General features: G+C 33.6%; 1 protein-coding gene across 1 annotated transcript in view; it reads left to right on the top strand.

The window, feature by feature from the left end:
- Positions 1-26,956, top strand: part of HCN1 (hyperpolarization activated cyclic nucleotide gated potassium channel 1) — a 389,568-nt gene that overhangs the window by 30,957 nt on the left and 331,655 nt on the right. The window contains exon 2 of the mRNA XM_063087497.1: positions 13,149-13,572. Coding sequence (XP_062943567.1) covers positions 13,149-13,572 — 424 coding nt within the window. The remainder of the gene's footprint in view (positions 1-13,148; positions 13,573-26,956) is intronic.

Below are 26,956 nucleotides of genomic sequence, written 5' to 3'. Positions count from 1 at the left end.
GTTTTAATCTGGTCAAGTTTTAAGTATTTAGCTTTTTAAATCTTTCCTCACATGTTAGGTCTTCCATTTCCTTAATCATCTCTTCCCTTTTGTTCTTTTCTGGATGTCTCCCAATTTGTCTGCATTTTGGTGATATTGAGGTGCTGAAAACACTAAAATATCAAGGGACAGATACTTGAAGACTAAGATTACAATACGGTAATCTTAAAGCCCTGAGTATTCATTCATTCATTCATTTATTCAAAAGATATTTAGAGAGTTCGCTCTAGTTACAGACACGTTAGATAAACAGTGAGGATGTAAGGTGAAGTAGAAACGTGATCCCTGACCATGGTACATCCACTGTAGTTGGAGAAACAGACCTTTAAAAACAATTGTCCATGTACATATAAAAAAAAAAAGTACTTTATGTGTGTGAAGGAAAATACACGGTACAAGGATTATATTATTGGGGAACCTGTCCAAGTCTGGGGTAATTTCTTCATTCAGTCTATAACTGCTCATCTAGGGCTTGTTATGTGCATAGTGCCATCGCGGGCTTTCTTTAATGCAGCAGCAGCAGAAGACAAGGTCGTTGCCCTATGAAGAAGCACCAAGGAGTGGCTTCTGAGAGTTTATGCACAGTCAAATGTTTTTGCAGTCTTACATGAAGTGTGAATAAGTATCTTTAGGACATTTTGCTATTTTTTTGACTGGTAATTAAAACTTTAAGCAAAAGCAGTGTGCTGGCTAAAGAGACAGTTTTACTTCAAATCCTTCTAAACCTCTTTCCACGTCATCAGTTTGCCACCCCTTCAATTCCATCTAAAATAGTTATTCCGAAGGTGCTACTGCTTGCCCCTGGATTAGGGTTAACACATTCTGAGGTTTATGTAGTACACAGGTTCAGAGGAGTAACTGACACTCGGAGATCTTGGAAATGTGCCTGGGGAGTTGGTAGCCTACTTAACGATGGGGAAGGTAAAGAGGTAAAGAGTATTCCAGGCACTTGCAGGGAGCAATTGTGCAGAAGAAATTAAAAAGAGGAGTGCAAAGGCTAAGTAAGTAGATTAGCCTGTCTGAAGCTCTTGTGATCAGGTTGAGAATCAGTGGGAGAAAAGGTCAGAGAGATTGGGTAGGAAGGTAAATTAGGACATTTACATCAATTTTAAATTGCCCACACTTCTGGCATGACAATTCTCGTAAACATGTTCCATAGGTTGATATTTTTCTTTTAATTTTTTCTGTTATAATATAACACCATATGGTTTTTAAAATAATGAATTTTTAGTAAGTAATGTCAAAACACAACACAACAAAATAATTATTTCAAGAACTGCTATTTTTGACACATACATAAGATCAGTTCTTGAGTCCTTACCTTTTCTTCCCAATTATCTCTCTGGTACCAAGAAAAGTCAGATTTTATTTCTTAACAAGTTTTCTGTTTTTGTTTGTTTTTTTAGCTGTTGAAAAAACCAAACACACAGCTGTCACTTAAATTAACTGAAGGTAGAAGCCATAACATTTTAAAAATGAAGCAGAATGTACAAATCACAAAACCCCTTGAAGAATTTAGAGAAGTTGTAATTAATTAAAAAATTTCCTCTAACTCACTGGCCTCCATAAAAGCCAGGTGTAACTTCTACCTGCTAAAGACATCTTATTGCAGTTATATTTTCTGATGAACCATAAAAGGTTTAATAAGTACTTTTGAACGATGAAGGAAGGGACGAAAGATGAGAGGACAAAAACATTTCTAATTACACCTGTGCGGAAACATACATACATGACTTCTTTGTGGGGAGTAAAGTTAATCGGAGTTGGGTATTCATTTATGTCATTTGTAGGTGATCGAAAATTTCTCTCTGTACTGGCAGTTCTGCTTAAAATACGCCCTAGTGTTTGTGTGAATTGCTCAGATAATTAAAGAAACTCGATCCTCAATTCTTCAATATTCCATAGCAAATGTTATGCTGCCCACACACCCTCGATACTTGTTACAGACCTGGAAACATATGCTCCTGTTACAATGATTTTCTTCCCTGACATATCACCCATTCTGCTTCTCGGATAATATGCAGCTGCCAGTGGGTGAAAACCCTAGCAGTTCAAGTATGAAATAACATTTTAAAACGTAACAGTTTTAAGGGAAAAAACATAAACTAAATGAAAATGGCATTTCTGTGTATCTATGAAGGGCTCAAAATCCGTGAAATGAATAATCTTTAACTTCAAAAATCTGCTGTTAAAATAAATAAGTAGATGAATATTTATAAAAAGCATTTTGAAGAAAAAAAAGAGTACTATAAAATATATAACTATAAGTAGACCTTAACCCTTTTTTAATTGATATTTTATTTGGTCACATTCTTCACTGTCCTTGATTGTGATCCTACATTTTTACTAGGAAAACAAAGACTTTAAAATATATGAGGAGAAAATGCTTGGTATAGCCTTGAATTTATTTTATATCATAACAACTAAAGCATTAACTGAAAAAATAAATATGCCTCTAGACCTTTTTACTTTTCATAGCATTTAATCTCTTTATCTCCACTTTGTGTCTAATTCTCTTGGTATTCATAGTGGCAACCTTAAGACTAGCAAAGGTTTAGTGCTCAGTGAATGTTCGTGTTGTTGTTGTGTACACCGAAACATGTTTTTGTAATTGTGTAGGGTAAGATATCAATTCACCGACTCTATGAAGGCCTGACCCTCCTGCCCTTCCTCTACAGAAGACTTGACCACTGTCCTTTGTGACTCCTAGGACTACCCTTTATATAAGTCTATCATAGAATTTATAATATTCTATAAGACATTATTAATTTGTTTATCTTTCCTAGACCATGTCTTCTTGAGGACTGGGCTGTGTCTAATTCTCTATGTAGGGACAGTGCCAAGCCTAGGAAGCAACATATATTTGTTGATAAATTAATGAATAAATCTGTAACCCCAGGAACTTCTTAGTAAATGCTGTCTTTGAATTTCTTTAATAATAATACTTACCTTAAACAAATGACCAATTGTTTCACTCTTTTGAAAACCTAGAGTACCTGTTGTGTACTATTTATGAACATGTCTTAAATTCTCTGTTAGTCTTGTTTAAGTAAGTACAAGTCTTCATTTTCCTGTTAATTTTGAAGGTCCTTGAGGGCAGTATTTGTATATAATTTATGTATTCATTTCTCACAGTGCTTTGAATGATATTTTCTATGTGGAAAATAGTCAATGTATATTGTTGGAATTATTATTATGTAACTACTTGGAGAGAATATATGGTACTACATTTGATTCTTGCTTCCCAAGTGCCTTTCACGTTCTGAGCATCTAAACTGACTTTGGTCAATACACTAGTGAAATATCTTTGCAGGCTAAGACATAAAGAATTCAGAAATCCCCTTTGAAATGGTGATTCCATAGCCCCTTTATTTAGAAGTTGTGCACTATTGCATGGAGGTGGAAACAGGTGAACTATCATGATGATTCTCTAGGAATGCAGACAAATTCTGAATGGCTTTTGTATTGAAAGATACAGAGACCAAAGGCCAGCTACTGAGCTGCACCATAACCTAGTCTCCTTCAGGGCTTGGACATTCCTTGTAAAAACAATTTGTAAACTATTTCCTCAGATGAATGACTGATAAGGACAGGTGAAAGTTTGACCATCGCTTCCCTCCCAAATGTGGGATTTTTTAAAAAATGCTTTTCTTAAATCCTTGAATCATTTATCCAGGAACTGAATAGGGTAGAAGCAATGAAAGCACAGAAGCTGGTCATGGGTTCAAAATAAATTCCCATTATTTCTTCCCTGCAAGAACTTAAGAAATGTCCTGAATTTGGTGGCTTCAGTTTTTCTCTTATCAAATTTAGATGAAGTTGCATACCTCTTTGGTTGTTTTGAATATCAAATGAGACAATATCTATAAAGTCTCTATTATCTAATAAATGTTACTTATATCATATTGCCCGAATGATGCCTTCTAAATATTCAGTGAGGTAAAATCATTATATCTAGAAATTAGGACCATGAGCACATCTCAAAACTCCCATAAAACAGATATTTACGGATTTAAGGACACAAAAACATGTTTGGACATTGGTTCTGTACTGTCCATCATTCCTACAAACTGCAGCAATAATGCAAAAGCTTTGTGTGGCATTGGCAGCTGAAGAATGAAGAAAGGGGATGAAGAGTTTTTGAGATCCTCAGAGTAACAGCAAACACAGTGGAAGGGACCTGTATTATTAGCAATAAGAAAAATAAACTGGATGCTCTGAGAATAAGCAATGTGGTGGGAGGATTATGGTAACAATGAGGGAAGAATTGTTCTGAAATTAAAACCCCTAAACTGGAACATAATTTAACTTAGCCATGTGTTTTGACAGGGAAGAATTCAGTTATCTACCTTCTTTTCAAACTTTCATAGTGATTGGATGAAAGTTTATCAGCAAAAAATAAAGCCTTCTGCAATTGATAGCCGTTCAATTGATTTTCAAAATAAAGGTGTCTTTGACGTTTCAGTCATGGGACTATCTTATCAGTAAGATAACCTAATGTCAAGTTTCTTTTAGTCTTTCCTTACAAATAGTTAAAAATAATGGACCTTAACTTACTAAATTTTATACTAGAGTGAATGGTACTGGAACACATTTTTGTTGAGGATGATATGACAGCTGACTTTTGCTTTCCTTAAAGAAATAAAGTGCCCAGTGTCACAACTAGAAAATAAAATAAAATAATCACTCAATGGTCAATTAAATTAAAATGCTTAGGAGCTAAGGAGTAGTTTTAGATTGAACTTTTTGTAAAACTCTAAATTTAAACACAGGGAACTATTTTATACATTATTTCAAAATAATATAAATTAAGGATTTTTCTTTTTATGAAAAATCTGCATGTCATCATAATGATAGAATACTGCAGCACAGACATAATTATCAGGGAGTTCTGCTCTATTCTGTATCCTTTGATTAAAACTGAAGACTTATAGAGAAGTATAATACATGGGTGACAATTAGGGATAAACAGATGTTTGGGTTAAGCAGAATGAAAGTTGTGGCCATTATTTAAAGTGAATTTGAATGTTATAATGAAAGCACCTTTGAATGATATCTTTCTTCCTGTTGTCTAAAGCAAGAAAATTAGAACAGTTTAAAAATAGGCATCTTAATTTTACCACCCAAGTTGAAATAAAAAAGGCTCGTAACTACTTAATTTCCAAACTATCCAAAATAAATGATTATATATAATTTAACTAAATTCTTATAGTGACTTGGTACATCTCCATTAACACGGATGTGATTAATTTAGAATTTGATCCTTGGGAAATTGGCAGTATAAAGTGTATACTATTTGCTAGGCAATTTAAGTTTAAAGAAGGCTGACACTTAATTTGGCTAGGAATCAGAGCTAAACAATATTTCCGGCTATTGTTTACTAAATGGTCTTTGTTCGTTTGTCAAGTCATTATTGACATCATATATTATGGTAAGGTATTCATTGTTAACTAGTAGGTGCCCTTATATGCTGGAAGTTGCACAGAGAAATTAAGATAGGAGTTTGGGGTGGGAGGAGCTCAACACCAAGTGGGCTGGGGATGGGGTGAAAAAGGGAATTTTTAAGGACCTGGAATTTAAATTGACTTTTGAAGTAATATTAGGATACGTAGAGGTTGAGTCTGAATTTTAGGGAATGGAAATCCCAGATGACATTTGTTGGAGAATGTCTAAAACAAGGAATCTAGAAAACAAAGAGTCTTAAAAGAATCTTTTAAAATTTAGCTGGGGACACTGTATGTAAAAAAAAAAAAAAAAAGTTAAATTTTAGGACATAGAATTGGGATACACCTTAGAAGATTTTGAATGGTTACATTTAGTTTTGTAAGCAACAGGAAATTCTGGTGGATATAAATAGAATGCAGTTTACTGGGGGAGGTAGTTTAGAAACAAGAAAATTAGTAAGCAGAATAATGATATATAATAAGAACTTCAACCAGGATGATGGCAATGAAACAAAATGAAAAGCTGAATTTGAAAACTATTGTATTAGAAGAAATACAGAGCTGGGCAAATGATCAAATGCCAGAGCTAGTAGTTTTATGGCTGGTGGATGAACGAAAGAAAAAAAAAAGCTGTAATATAATAAACAGAAATAAAAATAACAGGCAAATTATTTTGAGGCCATAAGATTAATTGGTTTGGATTGATATCTGGTCAGGTGACTGTTCCACTGGGACATTCAAAGGCCACTACCTGTGCAGGATGTAGTTAACAATATGTAACTCCATCACAGAGGAAAAGGCCAGTGATAGATGTGAGAGCCTTTTACATTTAACATATTTGTTAAACCAGCGGGGGTTGATGAGGCCAAAAGAGAGCGAATAGAGGGAAGAAAATCCAGGTCGGATAGTCACCATGTAGAATGCCCACATTAATGGCAGAAAAATCAGGTAAGGATTGAGGAAAATAAGTTTCTAATAATACAGGAATATGAGTGAGGAATTATGATAATGCAGACTCATAGAAACCAAAGATTTGGGAGAGTTCAAGTAGGGGAGGTGAACAGTCAGGTTTGTAAAATGCTACAAAGAAAAATATGTGGAGTAATTTGAGTCCATTAACATTAGAAGGCCAATGCACATGAAAAAGTGTAGTTGCAGGGGAAAGGGGAAGTAAACAGAACATGATTATTTTCTCCTGGATTGGTACATGTCTTGGTACTTTCATAGGGTTTAAATTTCTGCCTCATTAATTCATTTGAGTAAGCCACTTATATGATTAACTAAAACAATGTACTACCTACTCACCTGTCTCATGCTCTTATTGGGTAAATTGCTAGTTTACTAGAAAACATCTAAATGCCTTTAAATATGGTCTAACTTAGTTTTATCCATAAGTTAGGCTATACTTTCCCTCACATAGGGAGCCTTTACTGTATTAAAACAAGCCTTTTAGTAAGGCTTTACTGTATTCAAACATGACTGTCTTAAGAAAGCTGGCATGTTTACACTTATAGTTGCCTATATTTGAATTGTCTGAATTTTCTGATATCTTTCCTTCCCATCCTCCATGGACAATAAATTTGTCCTTGTGAGACATTAAGGCATTAGACCAAATGACAAACCTGACCAAGGAAACTCCTTTCTGATGTGTACCGAAAGGCAGATATTTTACAAAATCTCAATTCTGGTGTGAATAGTCTTTGGTAAATAGTGAGGTGTATCAGGTGACAATGAAGTCTGAGAACACATCTGACCAAAGTTCATGTTTTGGCTGGTGAGACTCAGAGGAGTGAACGGCCACTGAGTTCTAGGAAAAGGACCCAGCATTTAAGAGAAAGCACTTCATGTTATTTTTCAAAATATATGTGCCCAATCATTGGGCTATTAATTGGACTTTTGAAAATTGAATCAGTTTTAAATAAAATTTGGAACGTTATTGTAAGGACTTTGTGTTAATTATAAAAAGTAAATCCCGCTGGGTATTTGCTTAGTTGTTTATTTAGATTGACAATAAGTTAATACAAATGTATGCTCACTTTATGGTTGATATCTAAAAATATAATTTCATCGATATCATGAGGCCATTTTCTGAATAAAGTGGGACAAAACATTTACACTGCATCTAGAGATATGTATTCGTCTTCTGGAGCACCATTAATTTTGAAACCAATGACAGGTCACAGAAACACCACAGTATGACTGTGTGTTTGCAAAAGAGATGCTATGTTTCGCAGGAAGTTATCAAAAGAATTTATCTTTTGGGAATTCTATTTGTTTCTTTTTGAAGTGAATCTTAAGTGTGAGTTGATGGGACAGGTTTATTACATCATCTAACAACTATAGAGAAAACAGGAGCCATTTATATGGTATTATGTCAGGAACTGAACCAGAAGTCTTTTCTTCCATTCTGCTTAAGGACAGATATTTATTTCTTCCGAGAGAGGGGAGAAGAGAAACTTTCATTCAGTGTTTAGAGAGAATATTGAAAAGGCAAGCATCCTTAGTAGCAAAGTATGGCAATTGTTTAAATCTTTTTAAGGTTTTTGGTTAGAAATGTGTAACGTCAGATTATTTCAACTAGAGCAGATGTTATAGAGATCTGGGACAGTGGAACCTTAAGGACATGGGGAAATTCTTGTTAGGGAAGTAGGGGAGTCATCTTTACCACAAGCTTGAGAGGGATGCAGGTGCGCAGAGAAAAGGAAACATGAATGCATTGGAATTCTTCATAGTTTAATATCACAGCTAATCTTTACAATGTCACTTTCTATGGGGAAAAAATGATTGTTTACATAAACAATAAGTTGTCTATGACAATTATTTAATTAGTAATTAAAATTATAGTTATTATTGTTAATATATAATAATTGGAAATACTAATTTATTTAGCCTATTTTATCTATTTTCCAGTATAAAGTAAAATAATTACCTAGATTATCACTCTGCTGTTTTTCCAGTGAACATCCTTTCTACTTTGCTGCTATTTCCAAAAAAAAATGAACTTTCTTTATAACAAGCAAGTTGATGGGGATTTATTATAAGGATGGAGAAATAAACAAAGAGTCCTAGCAATGTCGATATAAGGTTGTGTGGAGAGCAGGAACCTTGCTGGGGAAACCACAGAGATTCCAGCACTGTAAGACAGAACTCCTAGGCTAACATTTCTGTTTCTTGGCTTTGCTCTGCTGTCTGTATTAAGTTCTATACTCTATACTTTCCATGTGTCATTGCATGCAGTCCTCCTACTGAGCAACTCTGAGGGTAGTAGAAGAAAATTGAAGTTCATGGCAGTTAAATCATATAGCTAGTGGTGTTAGGATTTGAGCTCTAGTCTGCCTTCAGCATAAAACCAGGATCTTTTAAAAATCTGTCTCTCTGAGGCAGTATGAATAGAAGTGAATGGATTTTATAAGATGCCAAATTGGGTGTCAAATCTAAAATTCTTTTCTTTGCTGGCTGTCTAACCAAAGAAAATATTCCTGACCTCTTTGTTTCCTACTTTATTTTAATGTATTCTGTTATTTTTAAAAAGCCCTCAATGAGTAAAATTTCCATATTTATACAAAAGGTAAATTAAGAAATTATTTACTGCACTAATGGCTCTTTATCTTATTATGAAAGGTTTTTTTTTAAAAAAAAGTAGCTCCACTAAAGTATATGTTTCCATGAAAAATTCAATTAATATGTATATTGGTAGCATTTGCTATTTTAGATACTGTCTACACTGTAGCAGAAGATAAGTAGAAGACAAGGTACAGTTTTGAACTTCAAATAACTTAAATCTGATAATGGAGTAAAAACAAAGATAAATAATTCATAATTCATAATAAAAGCAAAATTAAAATAGAAAGCAAACTGAAAATACATGTTGCTCTGGGGGTTGTAAAAAACTAAGAAATGGGGGGAGGGAGAGATGAATAAATGGAGCATAGGAAACTTTTAGGGCAGTAAAACTACTCATGTGTATGCATGTCGCTATAAATTTGCCCAAACCTATAGACCGTACAACACTAACAGTGAACTTTAATGTAAATTATGTAAACTGTGATGTGTCAGCATAGATTTATCATTTGTAACAAATGCGCCACTCTGGTGGGGGATGTTGATAATAGGGGAGGCTATGCATGTGTTGAGGAAGGGGGTATATGGGGAATCTTCATACTCTCTGCTCAATTGTTCTGTGAACCTCAAAGTGCTCTAGAAAATAAAATATATTAAAACAAAAACAAAGGGAAAAAAAAAAACACAAAAAACTAAGAAATTCAGTACCAGAATGGAATTTGAAGGATAGGTAGAATGCTAATAGGTAGATGGATAGGTAGAATGGAAGTAACAGTATCTCCTGTGCTTATATCGAGGTATGCATGATGACAAAGCATGAGCAAGTACCCTCTTGTCTGAGATATGGGAGCCTTGTCATAAATTGTTAAAAGAAGAGGCTGGGAAGGGAAGAGGAGACCGTATCATGGAGTGCCCTGATAACCATACTAATCTGTTTTTACTTAATTGAGAAAGTCATTGATGAAAAATTTTAGACCCAGAAAGTTACATGTTAGGTGTTTTGCTTTGGGACTTTTGGGCAGAACTGATCAGAAAGAATAGACAGGAGACTTAGGAAAAATTCTAAGCAAGGAGGTAGCTCTGCCCAAAACACAGAGATAACACTGAGAATGGAAAGAGGTGGTGGATAGGAAAGACAACATGGTAGCAAAATGTGTAAGACAAAGAAATTGAGAGTTAAGGGAAAGGGGAGTCTGGGTATCCAAGATAAATTTTCAGAGTCAGGAAGAGAAACTCATGGGCTGTTGGGTAAGAGATTCTTATAAGGTCAATTTTCAGCAACACATTGATTGCTTAAAAAACAGAAGGTATATCACACTTCTAGAATGGATGGTAACTGTATTTTCTTTGGCTTCATAAGAATGAAACATGTTGAACAAAGACACCAGTATGTTATGCAAAGTCTATAACAAGATCTGTGTTTATGTCTGTAAAATAGAGTCAATGGTACTTTAAAAGGAAATGATAAGGTTTAATGGAGCTTCATATGGATATTCCATAAATATTTAATAGCTTCAGACCATATTAAGTACTGCAATTAAAAAGCTGTGGTGTCATAAACATTATTACTATTATGAAGAATGGATGGCACTTTATTCTTTTTAATCTCAATTGACTAAGAAGGATGGAATGTTATCTTTCCTTCACTGCCCTAAGGTTCTATATTAATGACAGAAATACAAGGGTATCTGTAGAAGTACTTTTCAATGGGTTCCTCTCTGCTCCCACAAAATTGGATTTTTTAGGAAGTGAGGAAGGGCAAATGGATACTGATTAGACCAAGAGCATTGTATGCCACAGTTTATTATATGCCAGTTCTTGTGATGTGCATATATCATTTCATTTAATCCGTAAAACCCTATTCATTTGGTTCTATATTAACCTTCATTTTACAGATGAGAAAATCTGGGATTAGAGAATTTAAGTAACTTGCCTCCAAATTAAACAGATGGTGAGAATTTCTGAATGAGGACAGCTGCATTGGGAATGTAAAGGGCAAATGAATGAATACAACGAATATTTAGGTGTTAGAACCAAAGAACTTTGTGATTGAGTAGATATAGGATTGGCTAAATTTAGGGCCAAGAGTTATCTAGAATGGCTCCAGGGTTTCTGGCTTGCAAATCATGTATAGAATTGTTCGATTTCCTGAGATAGGGAATATGTAAGGAATGTTTGTGGGAGGGAAGATTATGAGTTTGAGTTTAGGCATGCTGTTTGAGATGAGTGTGAGTATACCAGGGGATAGATTTAAAAGGTTGCTGATTATGAGGATCTGGAGGCTTAAAAGACAGGAATGGACTGAAGATAAAGCTTTTGGAGTCATTAGTTACAAATTAATCATTAAAGACATGAATGAATATATACTGTTGCCCCCAAAGCACGTGCAGAATAGAAGATGAAAGTGCTATGTGTGACACCCAGGGGAACAGCAGCCATCAAGGAGAGGGCAGAGAGAGAAGCTCACAGAAGAGGCTAAGAGTGTTCAGATGTGAAAAATCCTCAGGGTACACACGATTTCATTTTAGAGTTCAGTGATGTCACTTCTTTGTGAAATATTTATTGCAATATTGCATCTCCTCTATATCTCTCCTCTGTCCTTGGTGTATTAAATGACACAATTTGCATTTCCATTAAGAGAGAAGAAAAAGAGAAGGTTTCATTTAAATTACCAGGGCATGATGTATGACTAACATGGATATTTGCATACTTTTTAAAAATAAATGTACAGGTAAGTTTTGACAGACATACTGGTGAAATCTTCAAAATAACAAACATTTATCTTTTACATAATCCAGGGGCCGAAGGTATGGGGAGAGAGGGCCTATTATAGTTCCTTCTTGTACTACTATGCTTATTCTGGGATCATTTATAATTAGGGATGATAGTAACTTTGAAAGATTGATTCAAATTTATACCCTACCAAAATGTACCTCGAATAATCTGAGTAAGAGAATTAATGCAAAACAAAAATACCTTGGTTAACAGAAACTTTTATCATAGAAGTTTATGTTACTTATACAACAAACTGCCAGAAAAGGAAAGCTATGAACAGGATAAAGTAACTTATGTTTCCAAAGACGTTTTCATGTTTATGTAGTTGTGTTAGTTGATTTGTTGTTTTTTGAAAAATTTTTATATCTATATACTGTACCAACTATAAATAGTATATCACTTACTTTGTTAACTGCAGTGTCAAAGTTGAAAGAACCTTCATGAAAATAACATTATAGTCATCTGTATGAATTTAGTTAAACTAAATTGGTTTTATCCTAATTTTAATGTAAGTTGAGATAAGAAAGTTTCAAAACATAGTTAGTAATCATAGGCATGTTCAAAATTAGATAAAAATATTTCTTAAAGAACAATTGTTTAGAAAAATAGTGGCACTATATTTAAAGTAGTTGTTCAATGAAGTAGTGATAAAAGTGCAAATTTTAGGTAGATTTTAGTTTCAAATTTGGAGTAGAGTCTGTTCAATTATTTTCAGCATCAGACCAAAATTAATTTTCTTATTTCAGTCAAAAGAATAAAGCGTAAACATTTGAAGTACTGCAAAACTACATGCTATTCTAGAATCTGTGGTTGACCTAATCTATATGCCTAGAGGTAAATTTTCATTACCAAAATTTTTAGAGTACCCTATTTGTTATTGTTTATGCTAATCTATAATTGGTAAATTGCCATATAAAGTATTTCAAAACAACTCCTAAGAGTCTTCCAAAAGGCAGTTTTTTAAGGTAGATCTTCCAGTCTTATACGTCTTTCTTGTTTCCATCTATATTTCGTATTAACTATAAGACAGTTTGCTTTTTGTTCCTCTACTAGATAAATAGGGGTATGGGCATTTTTGAATTTTATTTGTGTAATACTTTACATCGAATAATTTTTAGAATTATATAATTATAATACCTTGGTTTAGGAATATATTAGTTTTACTTAGATTTAAACTGATAGCCATTGAAAGAATTACATTTTTACAGAACCATTTCTGTGTTCCTTTAGTCATATATGTAACTATAAATCAGCAATACATTTTTATGGGGGGAAGAATGGGCTGGTTATTTTCTACATCTTAATATCTGATTTTTTTATTTGTTGTAGGTTTTATTGGGATTTAATAATGCTTATAATGATGGTTGGAAATCTGGTCATCATACCAGTTGGCATCACATTCTTTACAGAGCAAACAACAACACCATGGATTATTTTCAATGTGGCATCAGATACAGTTTTCCTATTGGACCTGATCATGAATTTTAGGACTGGGACTGTCAATGAAGACAGTTCTGAAATCATTCTGGACCCTAAAGTGATCAAGATGAATTATTTAAAAAGCTGGTTTGTGGTTGACTTCATCTCATCAATCCCAGTGGATTATATCTTTCTTATTGTAGAAAAAGGAATGGATTCAGAAGTTTACAAGACAGCCAGGGCGCTTCGTATTGTGAGGTTTACAAAAATTCTCAGTCTCTTGCGTTTATTACGACTTTCAAGATTAATTAGATACATACATCAGTGGGAAGAGGTAAGAAACATCTTTTTCTTTTTTTATAGTCCTATATCATGAGATTGTTAATTATGATGTTTTAAAATGAACAGCTGTGCTATGCGTACTGAGTTTTGTGAAATTCAAGTAGAAAAATTTCTTTGACTCCTTGTTTTTGTACATAAGTGTTACATTTCTATCTTCAAAAGATATGACCAAATACTGGATTTGAGTCAATTGAAAAAATTAGTGATTATAAAACAATTGTCTTATGCCAATTTAATATTTTTTTAAGCAAATCCATTTTAATTACCTAATTTTTATCCTAATCAGTGCAACCTCTCTCCCACTTTGGCTTCCTTTTATCTAATGTGAATACATGAAAGTACCATCTTTGACAACGTTGTGTAGGATCTGATTGCTAATCTAGTGTATCATTAGCTGTATGAGATAGTGTGATATACATTTCCTCTAAAATTGAAATTTCAGTGAATTTATGTTGGAATAAAACAGATTGTTTCTTTAAGTTTTTCCAAGTTATATATAAGGACTTTTATTTTAGCATAATAATTTTGCTCATTGTTATGCCTTGCCTATAGTTATTTATTATAGTTTTTGCCTATTAGTTCATTTTATAATGCTTAAAAACAGCACACTCAAGAGGAAAATTATTACATAGAAAACACAAATAATTAAGTGAATAAATGGAGTGAATCTGGTCAATCAGGTTCGTATTTTGCTGGATAGGGCATCTATTGTTCTTAGGCAGTGGGTGGGACCTGAAAAAGCTAAGCGAACTGGAATTTCCAAAGATCTCAGTTCAGTATACCATCATTAAGCAAAGGGGTGTATGTCTCCAATTCTAAAGTCTGCCTATTAACCTTTTTGGCATTCTTTTCCTTCTAAGTCTACCTTTTTGTATTAATTATAACCTGGATTTTATTGTCTTCGTAAAAATAAGAGTCAAAAAGTCCTTTAGAGTGCCTGAAATAGCACTAATGAAAGCAGCATAATGGCTATGGATTGTTACTTTACTCCCTACAGAAATGCTTTTTAGCATTTTAAAGATGAATTATGCTTTTAAATAAGTCATAAAATGGAAGTTCTGTTTGCTTTCTGTGAGGCTGTATCAGTGTTTTTGTGTGTGCTTGCCAATGGCATTTTGGTTCACAGGATTTCAGGAAATGACATGTAATAATGAAACACTGCATAATACACTGATGAAAAGGCATAAAAATGGATCATTCTTAAAATATGGATATGGAATATATTTAAAATCAAATGGAGTACATTCGAGAAATTGGATTCATCTTGTAATTTTTCTCATATAGCATATTTCTAAAATGGAATAAATATTCAGTTCTCAAAACTTTTTTAAATGCTAATTTGAGATTAATATCAAACCAAGATGATTCTCGATGATAGCTAATATTTATTGAGGGCTTGGTATATGTCAAGTAATGTAATTGATTCTTAATATGGAATAACTCACTGAATTTTCTTAACAACCCAGTGATGTAGATTATTATTATCCTTTTATAGATGAGAACAATTAAATTCAGTAGGGTAACTTGTCCAGATTCACAGAGGTAGTAAGAGTTGGAGCTGAGATTCTAAACTTGGGAATCTGACTCCAGAGTCAATGCTTCTAACCACAAAGTGATATAAGTTCTCACTGTAACATGTGTTCTTTTAATTGTAAATATCTTAATATTTCACCATTTTACAGATTGCATAAGAAATTGTAGGGAACTTTTCATAACTAAGGCTCTGGTTCATGCAGCGTAACAGATTTGAAGAGTTACCTCTTAAAACAAGGCTACCAAAAATATTTTAATAAATATCCTATGAGAGAAAAGTCACTGATATAAATACCCGGTCTATTAAAAATACAGCAGGTAATGTGACTATTTTTAATGTCTTGTAGTTTTAACCCAGTTACCCTAGAGAATGGCAGCAGGATGAACAGATGGCACCATATCAGATAAAATAGCAGGCCATGTGGTCATAGAAGAGGTCACTGCTTAACACCGGTGTCCTCTTGTTCCTGGCAGTGGTCATAGGCACCTAGATCTGTGTAACATGATGGTGTTTGAAAGATGTCATGATATTATTCAGGCGCTTTGGCTCACTGACATCATTATTGTAAAATGCAATTTAATATGCACTTACAGACATTTGGTAATCAAGCACATTCAGGCCAGTGTTGTGAGTTGGCAAGATCTTTCTTATAAATAAATGACTTTGGTAATAAATGAACCATAAGCTCATTTAGATGAAGAATATTTTCTTGATTATTTGATACCCCCCTATAATATCACATGTCATGGGTATTTAATGCCTATTAGTAATACTGTTACACAGGAAAGAAACAGTCATAATCTAGAAATTAATACAAATTTATCATTTCATCACCTACTCATACATGATTCTAACCATAATCACAAAGAAACTTGAATCATTTCAAAACTGGAAAATCCCTACCTGATTTTTATAAATGCTACCACAAAAGGTTTACAAATAAAAATACAACAAATAAATCAGAAAAAGTAACTCTGTAGATTTTGGAATAAGACTGCAGAGGAAGACGTGAGTTCACCCACATGTCTTTGAGTTCTGAGTGTTTTAGTACCAAACTAGCTAATGCTAAATTCAGCAAATTTGGGGAAGTAATGTGTGAAATCTGGAATCTGCCACTGTTTTAAATGAATCATTCCCTAGGAAAGCTGCTGCCTTCTATAGGAAACCGCTTCCATTTTCAACAATACATTTTTTTCCCCAGGCTCAATTAGTTCAACTGAAAACAAGAAACACTGAAGCCAGATAAATTAGAAAAATATTGTGAACGAAATGCAGAAACAAAAATTTATCCCTCATGTTACTATCATTACTAAAGTTGAATGTAGTGGCTAATACAGGAGAAAACTAATTTATGAAACACATGGTGTTAAGAAGTCGGGAGGGGAGTTGTTGTCATGAGCCGATTATAAGATCAATGGCTTTAGGATACAAAAGTAGAGCTCTCTGACACTATACCGAAACTTTACATATATACTATATTGCCAGGTGAGTTGAAAATCTTTGGCAATTTAGAAAAACCTGATCAGAAAATTTCTTTTCCTCTAATCTCTGGAAAACTGAGGTGAATTTTTCCCGTTCTTGTATTTTGGTTTGGAAAAAATCATCCTCTTAATTCAGTGTCATTGTTGTTAGTGTTGTATTTCAAGTAGTCAGTGATCCAAGCCAGATTGCTATTTCATAACCTATCACAAGGGTAACTATTTCTTTATGATCCTCTTAAAAGAGTCATATGGTGAGGAAATCTCCGGAAATTAAATGGAATACTGTTAACAATTTGTGACAATCACAAGCCACTGAAGAGATAAAGAGTGGATTAAGAGCTTAGTAAATAGATTATTCAGTTTGTAAAGGTGAAGAGTTCTAGGAACCTCAAATGCTACAGCTGCTGACCTTAGTCATTTTATCAAAGGGCGATGATCCTTGAAATTTTTAGTGATTTAGGAAATATTAATTAAAAAGAGAAATACTATTCTGTAATGGTTATGTATTTATAGGACTCAATAACACAGATAAAGTATAAATTCCTCATGGGTAATGTAAAAAATGTAGGAAATGCACGATTGTTTACTGACTACAGCTCTGGGATATATAACCATAAGAATTTTTTATTCCTCATTTTCTATCTTCCTAATGTCCCTTGTATAGATTTTAGACATATCACAATTAACTAAATATGTTTTGAGGCAGGAAAAAGTGCTTGTCGTTTTGACCTTCTTATATGTCTATTGCAATTTCACATGAATAATGTGTCTTGAATATTGCAGTCTTGTTCTAGCAATCAATATTCGACTTTTACATTAGCTTAGAGGTAGATTCATATACAAATAGTGTTTAACAACAGAGTGTTAATAATGAAATGTATTTCATAGGGAGCTAATGCAAACTGCAGTTTCTGTCTTTGGTTAATTTTAGCATTCTAATTGGCTTATACCAGAAACTAACTCTTGCTATAAATTGCCTATCTGTAATTATACAATGCATATTCTGACTACTTTCATTCTTTAGAAAACACAGAATTCTATAACTTGCCATAAGCAAGCAGCAGTGTTTTCCAAAACCTGCCCTGTACTAGAACTTAGAGAGGCTCCCTATTGCCTATCACATCAAATTTGTGTTTCTTTGCTGTGCCTGCAAGGCTCTCCGGCACACTGTTTCCCTGTCTCACCATTGTCACTTCATATTTGGACCCAACAACTCTTTTCTGTTAGTTTGTTTTTTAGTTTTATAATGCTTCTTGCAGAGAATGATTCTTAATGCTTCTATAATTTGCATGGGCTACATCTCAGGTTTAGGAAAAGCCTCTCTTTTTCTATTACTGCTTTAAAATTCAGACTCAAACTCATCTCCAAAAAGTATTCTACTTTGATGGACTCTGCTATAATAGTGAAAACCTTTAAAATGAAAAATTCTACTGGCTCTGCATGCATTTGTTCATGACACCTAGTTACATGAATTTGCCTTTTCTTTTGCTGGATGTAAACATTTGTAGGGAAGAGTCAGTGTCAACTTTTGCCCTTGAATTTTCTTGCATATGAGTATAGGGTTCTAAACATGATAATCAGAGCATGTCTATCCACTAAATACATGGCAATGCCCCATGTTCTAAATCCATTAAATAATTATAAGGGAGTATTCATTCTTCACTCCAAAGCATTTATTGAGTAGTCTCTATGTGCAGAGGCTGCAAATAAGGATACAAAGCAGATGCCAGTTTTGTAGGAAAAGCAGACATGTAAGCAAATAATCACAGATGGTGTGATAAGTGGTGTAATAAAGGAGGGAGTGAACAATACAGTTGCTTTTGCACAAGAAGAGGCCTTCAAAGATGTTTGAACTGAGTTTTGAAGCCGGAGTCTGGATTACCAAGCAGAGCAAATGGGCCAGGCAGAGAAGTGTATGGGGTACAAGCAGCCTAGCATGGCAGTTGTGCATCTCCTGGGTGAGTTTTGAGGTGTAGACCAGAATTTGAGATAAGTGACTTAAGCTGTTACTGAGGCATTTTAGGCAGGAGATTTGCATTTTAGTGTGCTACAGTGTGAGGGGGATGGGAAGACTGTGAGGATAGAGCTAACAACACCAGTTTGGAGAGAGGTTTATCACTTAGCTGCAGTTTTCGTATGAAGTTAGTGTCAAGCAGGATATTAATTTTATATAGCTAAAAAGAGGTTTATCTTTGCCAATTACTCTTGCCCTTGAAAAGGTTTGTATCAATTAATAAAACATGATAAGACTTTCTGTGAAGTCTGTTTTGTTGTGTTTCACAGTTTAAATATTAATTATATTGGATGTTTTAATTTTTCTGGTGGTCTGTAATGGATCTTCTACTATAAGTTAGTATATGTGGGTGTTTATTTCAACTGCACCTTTATTTTCTATTTAATCTAGGGAAAATCATGTGAAGTGATTTATTTATGCCTACAAACAGTAGAACAGTTGTGAAGTTCAAATGAAATGAGGTATATAAAATATTTTGAAATATTTAAATTGATACATGCCTATAATATTTATGAATATAATATTCATGATGACATCTTTCTCAGATTAGTACATCTACTAACACCAACATTCTAACGACTGTGTGAATTGCCTGATATTTTCTACAGGCAAATATTGATTCTGCTAATGACCACTAGGTGTCCTCTATTGGTTACTTTACTTCAGGGTGCTCTTTTCTAAAATACCGAAACTGTTTTCCTTGAAATTATTCATTTATACTCTCTTAGAATCACCTTGTTGCTTGGCTAATTTATTTCTAGGAAAAAAAGATGACTTTGGATATTCATATATGCAAAAACTATTTCTCTCTATCTATACTTTCTTCTCAGGTTAAACAAAGTTTTAAGTTTTTTTTTCCCCTAAAGAATCATTTGTATTCTGAGAGAATTGTTATCATACTGTGTATTTTTGAATATGGTATTTTAACAGATACCCTGAGATTCTAAGGTACAGTGTATGGGATCCTATTCAAATATGGAAATGTGAAGCCAAAACAATTAAGAAGAGGTCGATAAGGTCTGTTGGGTGCACATATATGTGTGTTAGAAGTAGGAGACCTCATTTTTATGAATGCCCTTTGGTCAGTGCCCTGAAGAAGATTTGTATAATCCTAATGCTTTTGATGTGGAAACTTCAGTTTAATGTTGGAATATATATAAGATCCAATTTTAAATGTTTAGATCTTCTATTTTACTATTAAAATATTTAGCTTTCTTAATGGTCTATCGTTGGCAAAATGTGTGTTCTTGTTTTGCATGTTGTTCTGTACTTACATGGCTATATGTTGATAATAATCAGATTCACATTCAAAGTTTCAAAATTATGCATGCCAATGCCTGAGGGTCCACATGACTGAATGACATCTCTACAAAGATATCACATTAGCTCTTCAAGCTCAGTAAGTTCTTTTTTCTTTCAAATTTCAATTTCCTCCCTATCCCTTTTTATTGTTGCTCAAGCTAGAAATCTGAGTTTACTTGGCTTCTTTTAGACTCCACAGCTAGCAATAACAAAGTCCTACTGATTGTACTTCTTGAATCCTATCACTCCTTCACTTGATCCTTTCATCACCATCCTAGACCAAGCCAACTTCAGTTGTCTGTCATTTAGATTTCTATAATAGACTCATAATTGGATTTTAAAATTTATCCTTGCTTGTCTTCCCAGGGACTCAAAAGTGGTATTTTTGAAAAGTAAATATTACTATATCACCCACGTGCTGAAAATATTTCTATAACTTTTTATTACCATCAGAATAAAATCCAATATTCAAGGCCTTTTGAAATTTGATTCGGGCCACATTCTCTCACTTCAGCCTGGGAAACTCTTGGCTCACTCTTCATCACCTATGTTGAACCTCTTTAGTTTTTCAAATATGCCATTTTATTTTATTTTTTAATTTTTATTTTCTTAAGATAATTTATTATACATACATGTGGGGTACAACATTGATTTTCAATAGTTGTGTGCAATGTGTGATGGTTAAATCAGGACAGTTAGCTTATTCATCATTACAGTATGCAATCATTTGTGTCCATTAACCAATTACTCCTTAGCCCTCCCTCCCTCTCCCCTCCCCTCCCCTTTTCCACCTTTAGTAATCACTGTTCTTTTCTCTCTTACTAAAAGTTCGACATATTACTGTGATTGTAGTTTCTTCCTCTCTCTCTCTCTCTCTCTTTGTCATCCATTTGTTTATTTATGGATTCAGCTCCCAGTTATGAGTGAGAACATGCGGTATTTCTCTTTCAGGACCTAGGTTGTTTCACTTATGATAATTTTCTCCAGGCTCATCCATGTTGCTGCAAATAGCAGTACTTTGTTCAATTTTATGGCTGAATAGTATTTCATTGTGTATATATACCATAATTTCTTTATCCGGTCATCCATCGATGGACATTTAGGTTGGTTCCATTGCCTTGCTATTGTAAATAGAGCTGCAATAATCATGGGAGTGCTGGTATCCCTTCAACATAATGATTTCCAGTCCTCTGGAAATATGCCCAGTAGAGGGATTGCTGGGTCATATGGCATTTCTATCTGTAGTTGTTGAGGAGCCTCTATACTCTTCTTCGTAATGACCGTATGGATTTACAGTCCCACCAACAGTGCAGAAGGGTTTCTCTTCTCCACATCCTCGCTAGCGTTTGCTATGCTCTGTCTTTTTTGTAATGACCAGTCTGACTGGGGTGAAGTGATATCTCAAAGTGGGTTTGATGTGGATTTCCCTGATGATTAGTAATGTTTAACATTTTTTCATATACATATTGGCCATTTGTATGTCCTCCTTTGAGAAATGTCTATTCAGCTCCTTTGATCATTTTTTAATTGGATTATTTATTTTTGCCGTAAAGTTGTTTGAGCTCTTTATATATTCTAGATATTAATCCCTTGTCAAATGTGTAGTTTGCAAATATTTTCTCCCATTCTGTAAGTAGTCTTTTCACTCTGTTGATTGTTTCCTTTGCTGTGTAAAAGCTTTTTAGTTTGATATGATCCCATTTGTTTATTTTTTCTTTTGTTGTCTGTGCTTTTGGGTTATTATTCATGAAGTCTTTGCCCAGTCCTAAATCTTGGAGTGTTTCCCCTGTTTTCTTCTAGGAGTTTTAAAGTTATGTCTTATATTTAAATCTTTAATCCATTTTGAGTTGATTTTGGCATTTGGTGAGAGGTATGGATCAAGTTTCTTTCTTCTACATATGGATATCCATTTTTCACAGCACCATTTAGTAAAGAGGCAGTCTTTTCCCCAATGTATGTTCTTGGTGCCCTTGTTGAAGATCAGTTTGCTGTAAATATGTGGGTTGATTTCTGGGTTCTCTATTCTGTTCCATTGGTCCATGTGTCTGTTTTATGCCAGTACCATGCTGTTTCTATTACTATAAAGGTGTAATATAGTTTGAAGTCAGGAAGTGTGATGCCTCCAGCTTTACTTTTTTTGCTCAGGATTGCTTTGGCTGTTAGGGTTTTTTTTTTGTTGTTGTTGTTGTTGTTGTTGTTGTTCCATATGAATGTTAGGATTGCTTTTTCTATTTTTGTGAAGAATGTCATTGATATTTTGATAGGGATAGCATTGAATCTGTAGCTGGCTTTGGGTAGTGTGGACATTTTCACTTTTTGATTCTTCCAATCCATGAACAAGGAATGTCTCTCCATCTTTTGGTGTCCTCTTTATTTCAGTAGTGATTTGTGGTTCTCACTGTAGAGATCTTTCGCCTCCTTGGTTAGATTATTCCCAGGTATTTTATTTTTTTGGTAACTATTGTAAATAGGCTTGCTTTCTCAATCTCTTTTTCTTCTAGTTTGTTGTTGGAGTGTATAAACACTACTGATTTTTGTATGTTGGCTTTGTATCCTGCAATCTTAGAGAATTCATTTATCCAGCTCTAAGAGTTTTTTGGTAGAGTCTCTTGGGTTTTCTGTATATAGAATCATGTCATCTGCAGACAGCAACAATTTGATTTCATCTTTTCCTATTTGGATGCCCTTTATTCCTTTCTCTTGTCTAATTGCCATGGCAAATACTTCCACTACTATGTTAAATAGGAGCGGTAAGAGCTGGCATCTTTGTGCAAGTACGCCATTTTAAATCCTTTACATGTTGTTCGTTTTTCTTAGAACTTTGTTCCTTTCATCAACCTCAACTTATCCATCACATTTTAACTTAAGCATCATTTCCTTGATGTGGAAATAACTAATCTCTCAAAGTTAGTTCCATCTGTAATGGATTTGACATAGCCCCTGTGCTTTTGCTTTGTGACATTCATCATTGTAATTTTTCTGAAACTATCAACTATATCATAGCTTTTCTGTATCTTCAGCTTCTAGCATGGCATCTGGAAAATAACAGGACACAAGAATACTTGTTAAATGAGTTAAATTATGCCCTTAAGGGAACTTTAATTCAGTAGGAAAAGTAAATGTGTGGACAAACAGATAAATAAAAAGAAATACAGTATCTTGAACCCAATATTAGAAGCATTTATGGTGTAGACAGCAAAAGTGAAAGAGAGACATTGTATATAAGTGTGTGGTGAGGGTAGAAGAGCAGCCCGAGGGAAAGCCTGCTAAACGTGGCCATTTTCAAAACTAAGTTTGAAAGTATATTTATTCCAAGTGAGTAAACCTGGGAAATATTCCAAAAGAATTTAGAAATCATGAAAAAAAAGTTCATCACATTTGTTATTGATAGAATGAGGATAATAATTTTCTGTCCAATCTCATAGTATTGTTTTTAGGCTCAAATGAGATGTTACATTTGAACATATTTTGAAACTATAAAGTTTATAGAAATGTAAGTTATTATTATTACAAATGTTTCCACTGATTTAAAATGTGAGAATCTCAAAAGAGAGCTCAACTGTTGGCCCTTTATTGTGCTACTGTCCTTTCAAATATTGGCAGCATTATAAATGCTATTATGCATTACTTGTGCCCCAAATATTCCAAGTGTAGAATTAAATCAGCAAATAAATCAGGCTAATTAAGAACAAAATACATTTAGCCTACAGTTATTTAAAGTTTCTGGATAAATGTCTTAGTTTTTCTTTTCTTTGTGCATGCAGATGTGGTAAATATATTATGGCTACTGCTGTTTTAGACTCATCTACGTACTATTAGAATGAAATTTGGAAATGCCATCGATTCATGAATGTTGGAGACACAATTTGTAATGTGCGTATGGTTTAAACTTGAAGTCTGGTTCAACTGCCAGAGTGTTTCATAATAAACATGTGTTACTTTAATTATCCGAGTAATAATCTCAATTGAACAGGTCACTTGGGTTGGTTTTGAAAACCATATACCTGTCTATGAACAAGAGGGACGTAATGAAACATGACATACATCGGAAAATGGTACAGTGGAATCCGTACCATTATTCTGTCATTACAAATAATGAAGTGAAATTAAACTCATCTTTGAAGGAAATGTTAAATATACTATCTAATCATAAAGGAAATGTGTATGCTTTTTTATTGTAAGTTTCTAATGGATCAGTCTTTCACGTTAGTCTGATACAATGTCAACAGCATTTTTATTAATTTGAAATACTTTAGAAAATAAGATTATGCCTACATTATTTCAAAAGAAATAGTTATTCACATTTAATTGGGCAAAGCATAATATTTGAAATCTATCAGAAATTGTTACAGAAAATTTTATGAGGCATTAGAACTGTTATGAAAGTTCAAGAAGAAATAAAATTAGAACCGTTTGGTTGCATTGGGTAATGGCTGAGAAAGACCTACTTTGACTGCTCTTTCTATCTTGCTGATGTATGCACTTTTGATTTTGTATTAGAGGAGTCGTGTCTTAGTGTGAAAAGGAAATAAATTTGGTTGGTTATATAAATCTGGTGGCTATTTTGAGTTTGTCATTTAGGCCATTTTTTTTAAGACAGCCAACATCTTTTTTTATTACATCTTAAAGTGAAAGTAGACATTGAGTAAGGACTCTTGGAGACTAGTCTTAAGTCTCCTGATAATTTAAAGGAGTTATGAAGTGAGGGAATAGTAGCTATTTTGAGATAATCTTATCTAAGTCAGGAGTGGTGTAATTAGAAAGGATTTCCCATCCATTGAAGTTGATCGTGGATGGGAATATTTATAATAATGTACATAGCTCAATGCATTGCTTTTGTTGTTGTTCTTGTGGAGATGGATTGGGTGAACATATAATATAAAGGGAATTCGGAATCTTGAAATGAGTCAGGAGTACCTTATGTAAGTCATTTCCAGATACTTTACTCTTAGTTATAAAATGTAGATGATGTCTTTTACTTGGCTTATATGGTTGTTTTAATGATCAAAGGGAAAATTCATATGAAAGTGTAAGTCTAAAGAGCATATTAATATGAAATGCAATTAGCCTGTCAAATTAATTCAACAATTCTTTGACAGAATCTATGAAAGAATGAAATTTCCTCCCTTTTCAATATTCTAGATCACACCTAAGAGTAAAAAGCAGAATTTGGATCACTGTAGCATATGCTTTGAAATTTAGAATCCTGTATCTGTAACTACATAGCAGTATCTACCAATGATGTTTGGGGAATCAACTAACTTTATGTGGGTGACAGTTTCTTAGTGTGGTAAGCAGTTCTCCACTATGTGAAAATATTCATCTTCGTGACACTGAGGAGAAGGATTAATGTTCAGAACAACTCTTTCCAATTGACTGGCAATGAATTACAAGCATTTTAGTTTACAGGTTTTAGTAATACTATAAATTAAAAGATGTTTCCCCATTTTTATCTAATCTGAGATTCAGAGAAGTTCAGCTTTAGATAATCCTTAATCTGGTACAGGATTATTTCTCTTTCTCCCCCTGGCATACATTTGTTATAGAAGCAAAACAATTTTGTAATAGTTACCAAAGAATGCTAATAAAATGTATTGGGAAAGATTTATTGAAGAAATTCTGGATTTGTGATATTTTAGCTTCACATAAATGATTGACCTTAGAATAGTGTTAAAACATGTATGGATTCCAAAGTAGTATATGTATTCACTCTCCTGACTGCGAGGCCAGATTATGAGTAACAGATTGTTGAAGTTCTAAGTGACTGGTTTTCTGCTCTCAGATATTTCTTCGGAATTGTGACATTAATGACTAAAATTTCATCTTTAGGGAATAATTCATTTATGTTTCAAGGCTTTCTCAGCTTCAGGAGTAGCCTATAAAACTTCAAATACACTTTAAGCCATTACTAGATAATATCTTAGCAGGCTATTGGCTGACAGGTTGTTGAAAGTAATTCTTTATACAAAGGACAGGTACATGAATATGGGTGCCACAACTTGAGTGAGTGAGAGAACGTGCATTTGTATCAGAGGAAGTTCTACCAGCATGTGGAAATTTAGATGGGCTGGCAGCAGAGACAGAAGGGCACCAACAAGGGATAAAAAATAAATAAATACGAATAAATAAATAAATAATAATTTCTCAGTTTCACTGAAGTCTTTTCCTGCTGCCAAATTGCTACTAACTGGCTAATGTCAAAGACAAATGTTTTAATATTTCTAAGTGTTACTGGGAATTTTACCAACTATATCATCCATCCTTCTTCCTGTTTAGTTGAATCATTCTCTCACATGTTTCAAAAATCTCCAATGGTTCAAAATTAGAAGATGACTCTGTGGCTTCAGATGAAAAAAAATTTTCAGTGAGCACATGTTCTAGCAAAATGCTACTGTTTTTGAAAGAATTCTGTTTATTTGGTAGCACATTTTTTAAATGTATGATTTTATACAACCAGCAAAACATTGAATATGTAATTATATAGTAGCTATACTAAATAAAAATAGGAGACTGCGTAAATACTTTCTTGACTTCTCATGTGCAAATTTAGTATCTTTATATTATTATCAAATATAGTATTTAATCAATCACATATTTTAATTGGCCATATGTTGAGATATGCTTTATGAGTACAAAGATTAATAATAAACAACCACTGTTAAAAGGGATTTTGTATGTAAGTGGAGGAATTAGAAAAGGAAATCAATAGTCATAACAGATACATGTGAATTTCTATCTTTTGTAAATAGCTGAGTGGAAGATTTCGAGAATGATTCTAAAGCTGTGTCTCAGTTCATTTGGAAAGATTTGTGAAGTCTTCTAAGAGAACAGGAGTGGAACTTAGTGATGTTTGGGCCAAATGATTACCATCCTTTGATTAGTTAGTTGAAACAAAAAGGGCTATTAAATACCATGCTTTTCTAAAATGTGAGATTTGCTGAGTTTCACAAGAAGAAAGAAAACAATTTTGTTTAAAATAATATTAATGTTTTGAGATTGCAAAATGACTTCCTCATAGTAGAATATGAAACATTCATTTGTGTCC

This window comes from Cynocephalus volans, chromosome 2 (genome assembly GCF_027409185.1).
Source record: "Cynocephalus volans isolate mCynVol1 chromosome 2, mCynVol1.pri, whole genome shotgun sequence".
NCBI lineage: Eukaryota > Metazoa > Chordata > Mammalia > Dermoptera > Cynocephalidae > Cynocephalus > Cynocephalus volans.
This window is presented reverse-complemented; position numbering and strand designations above follow the sequence as displayed.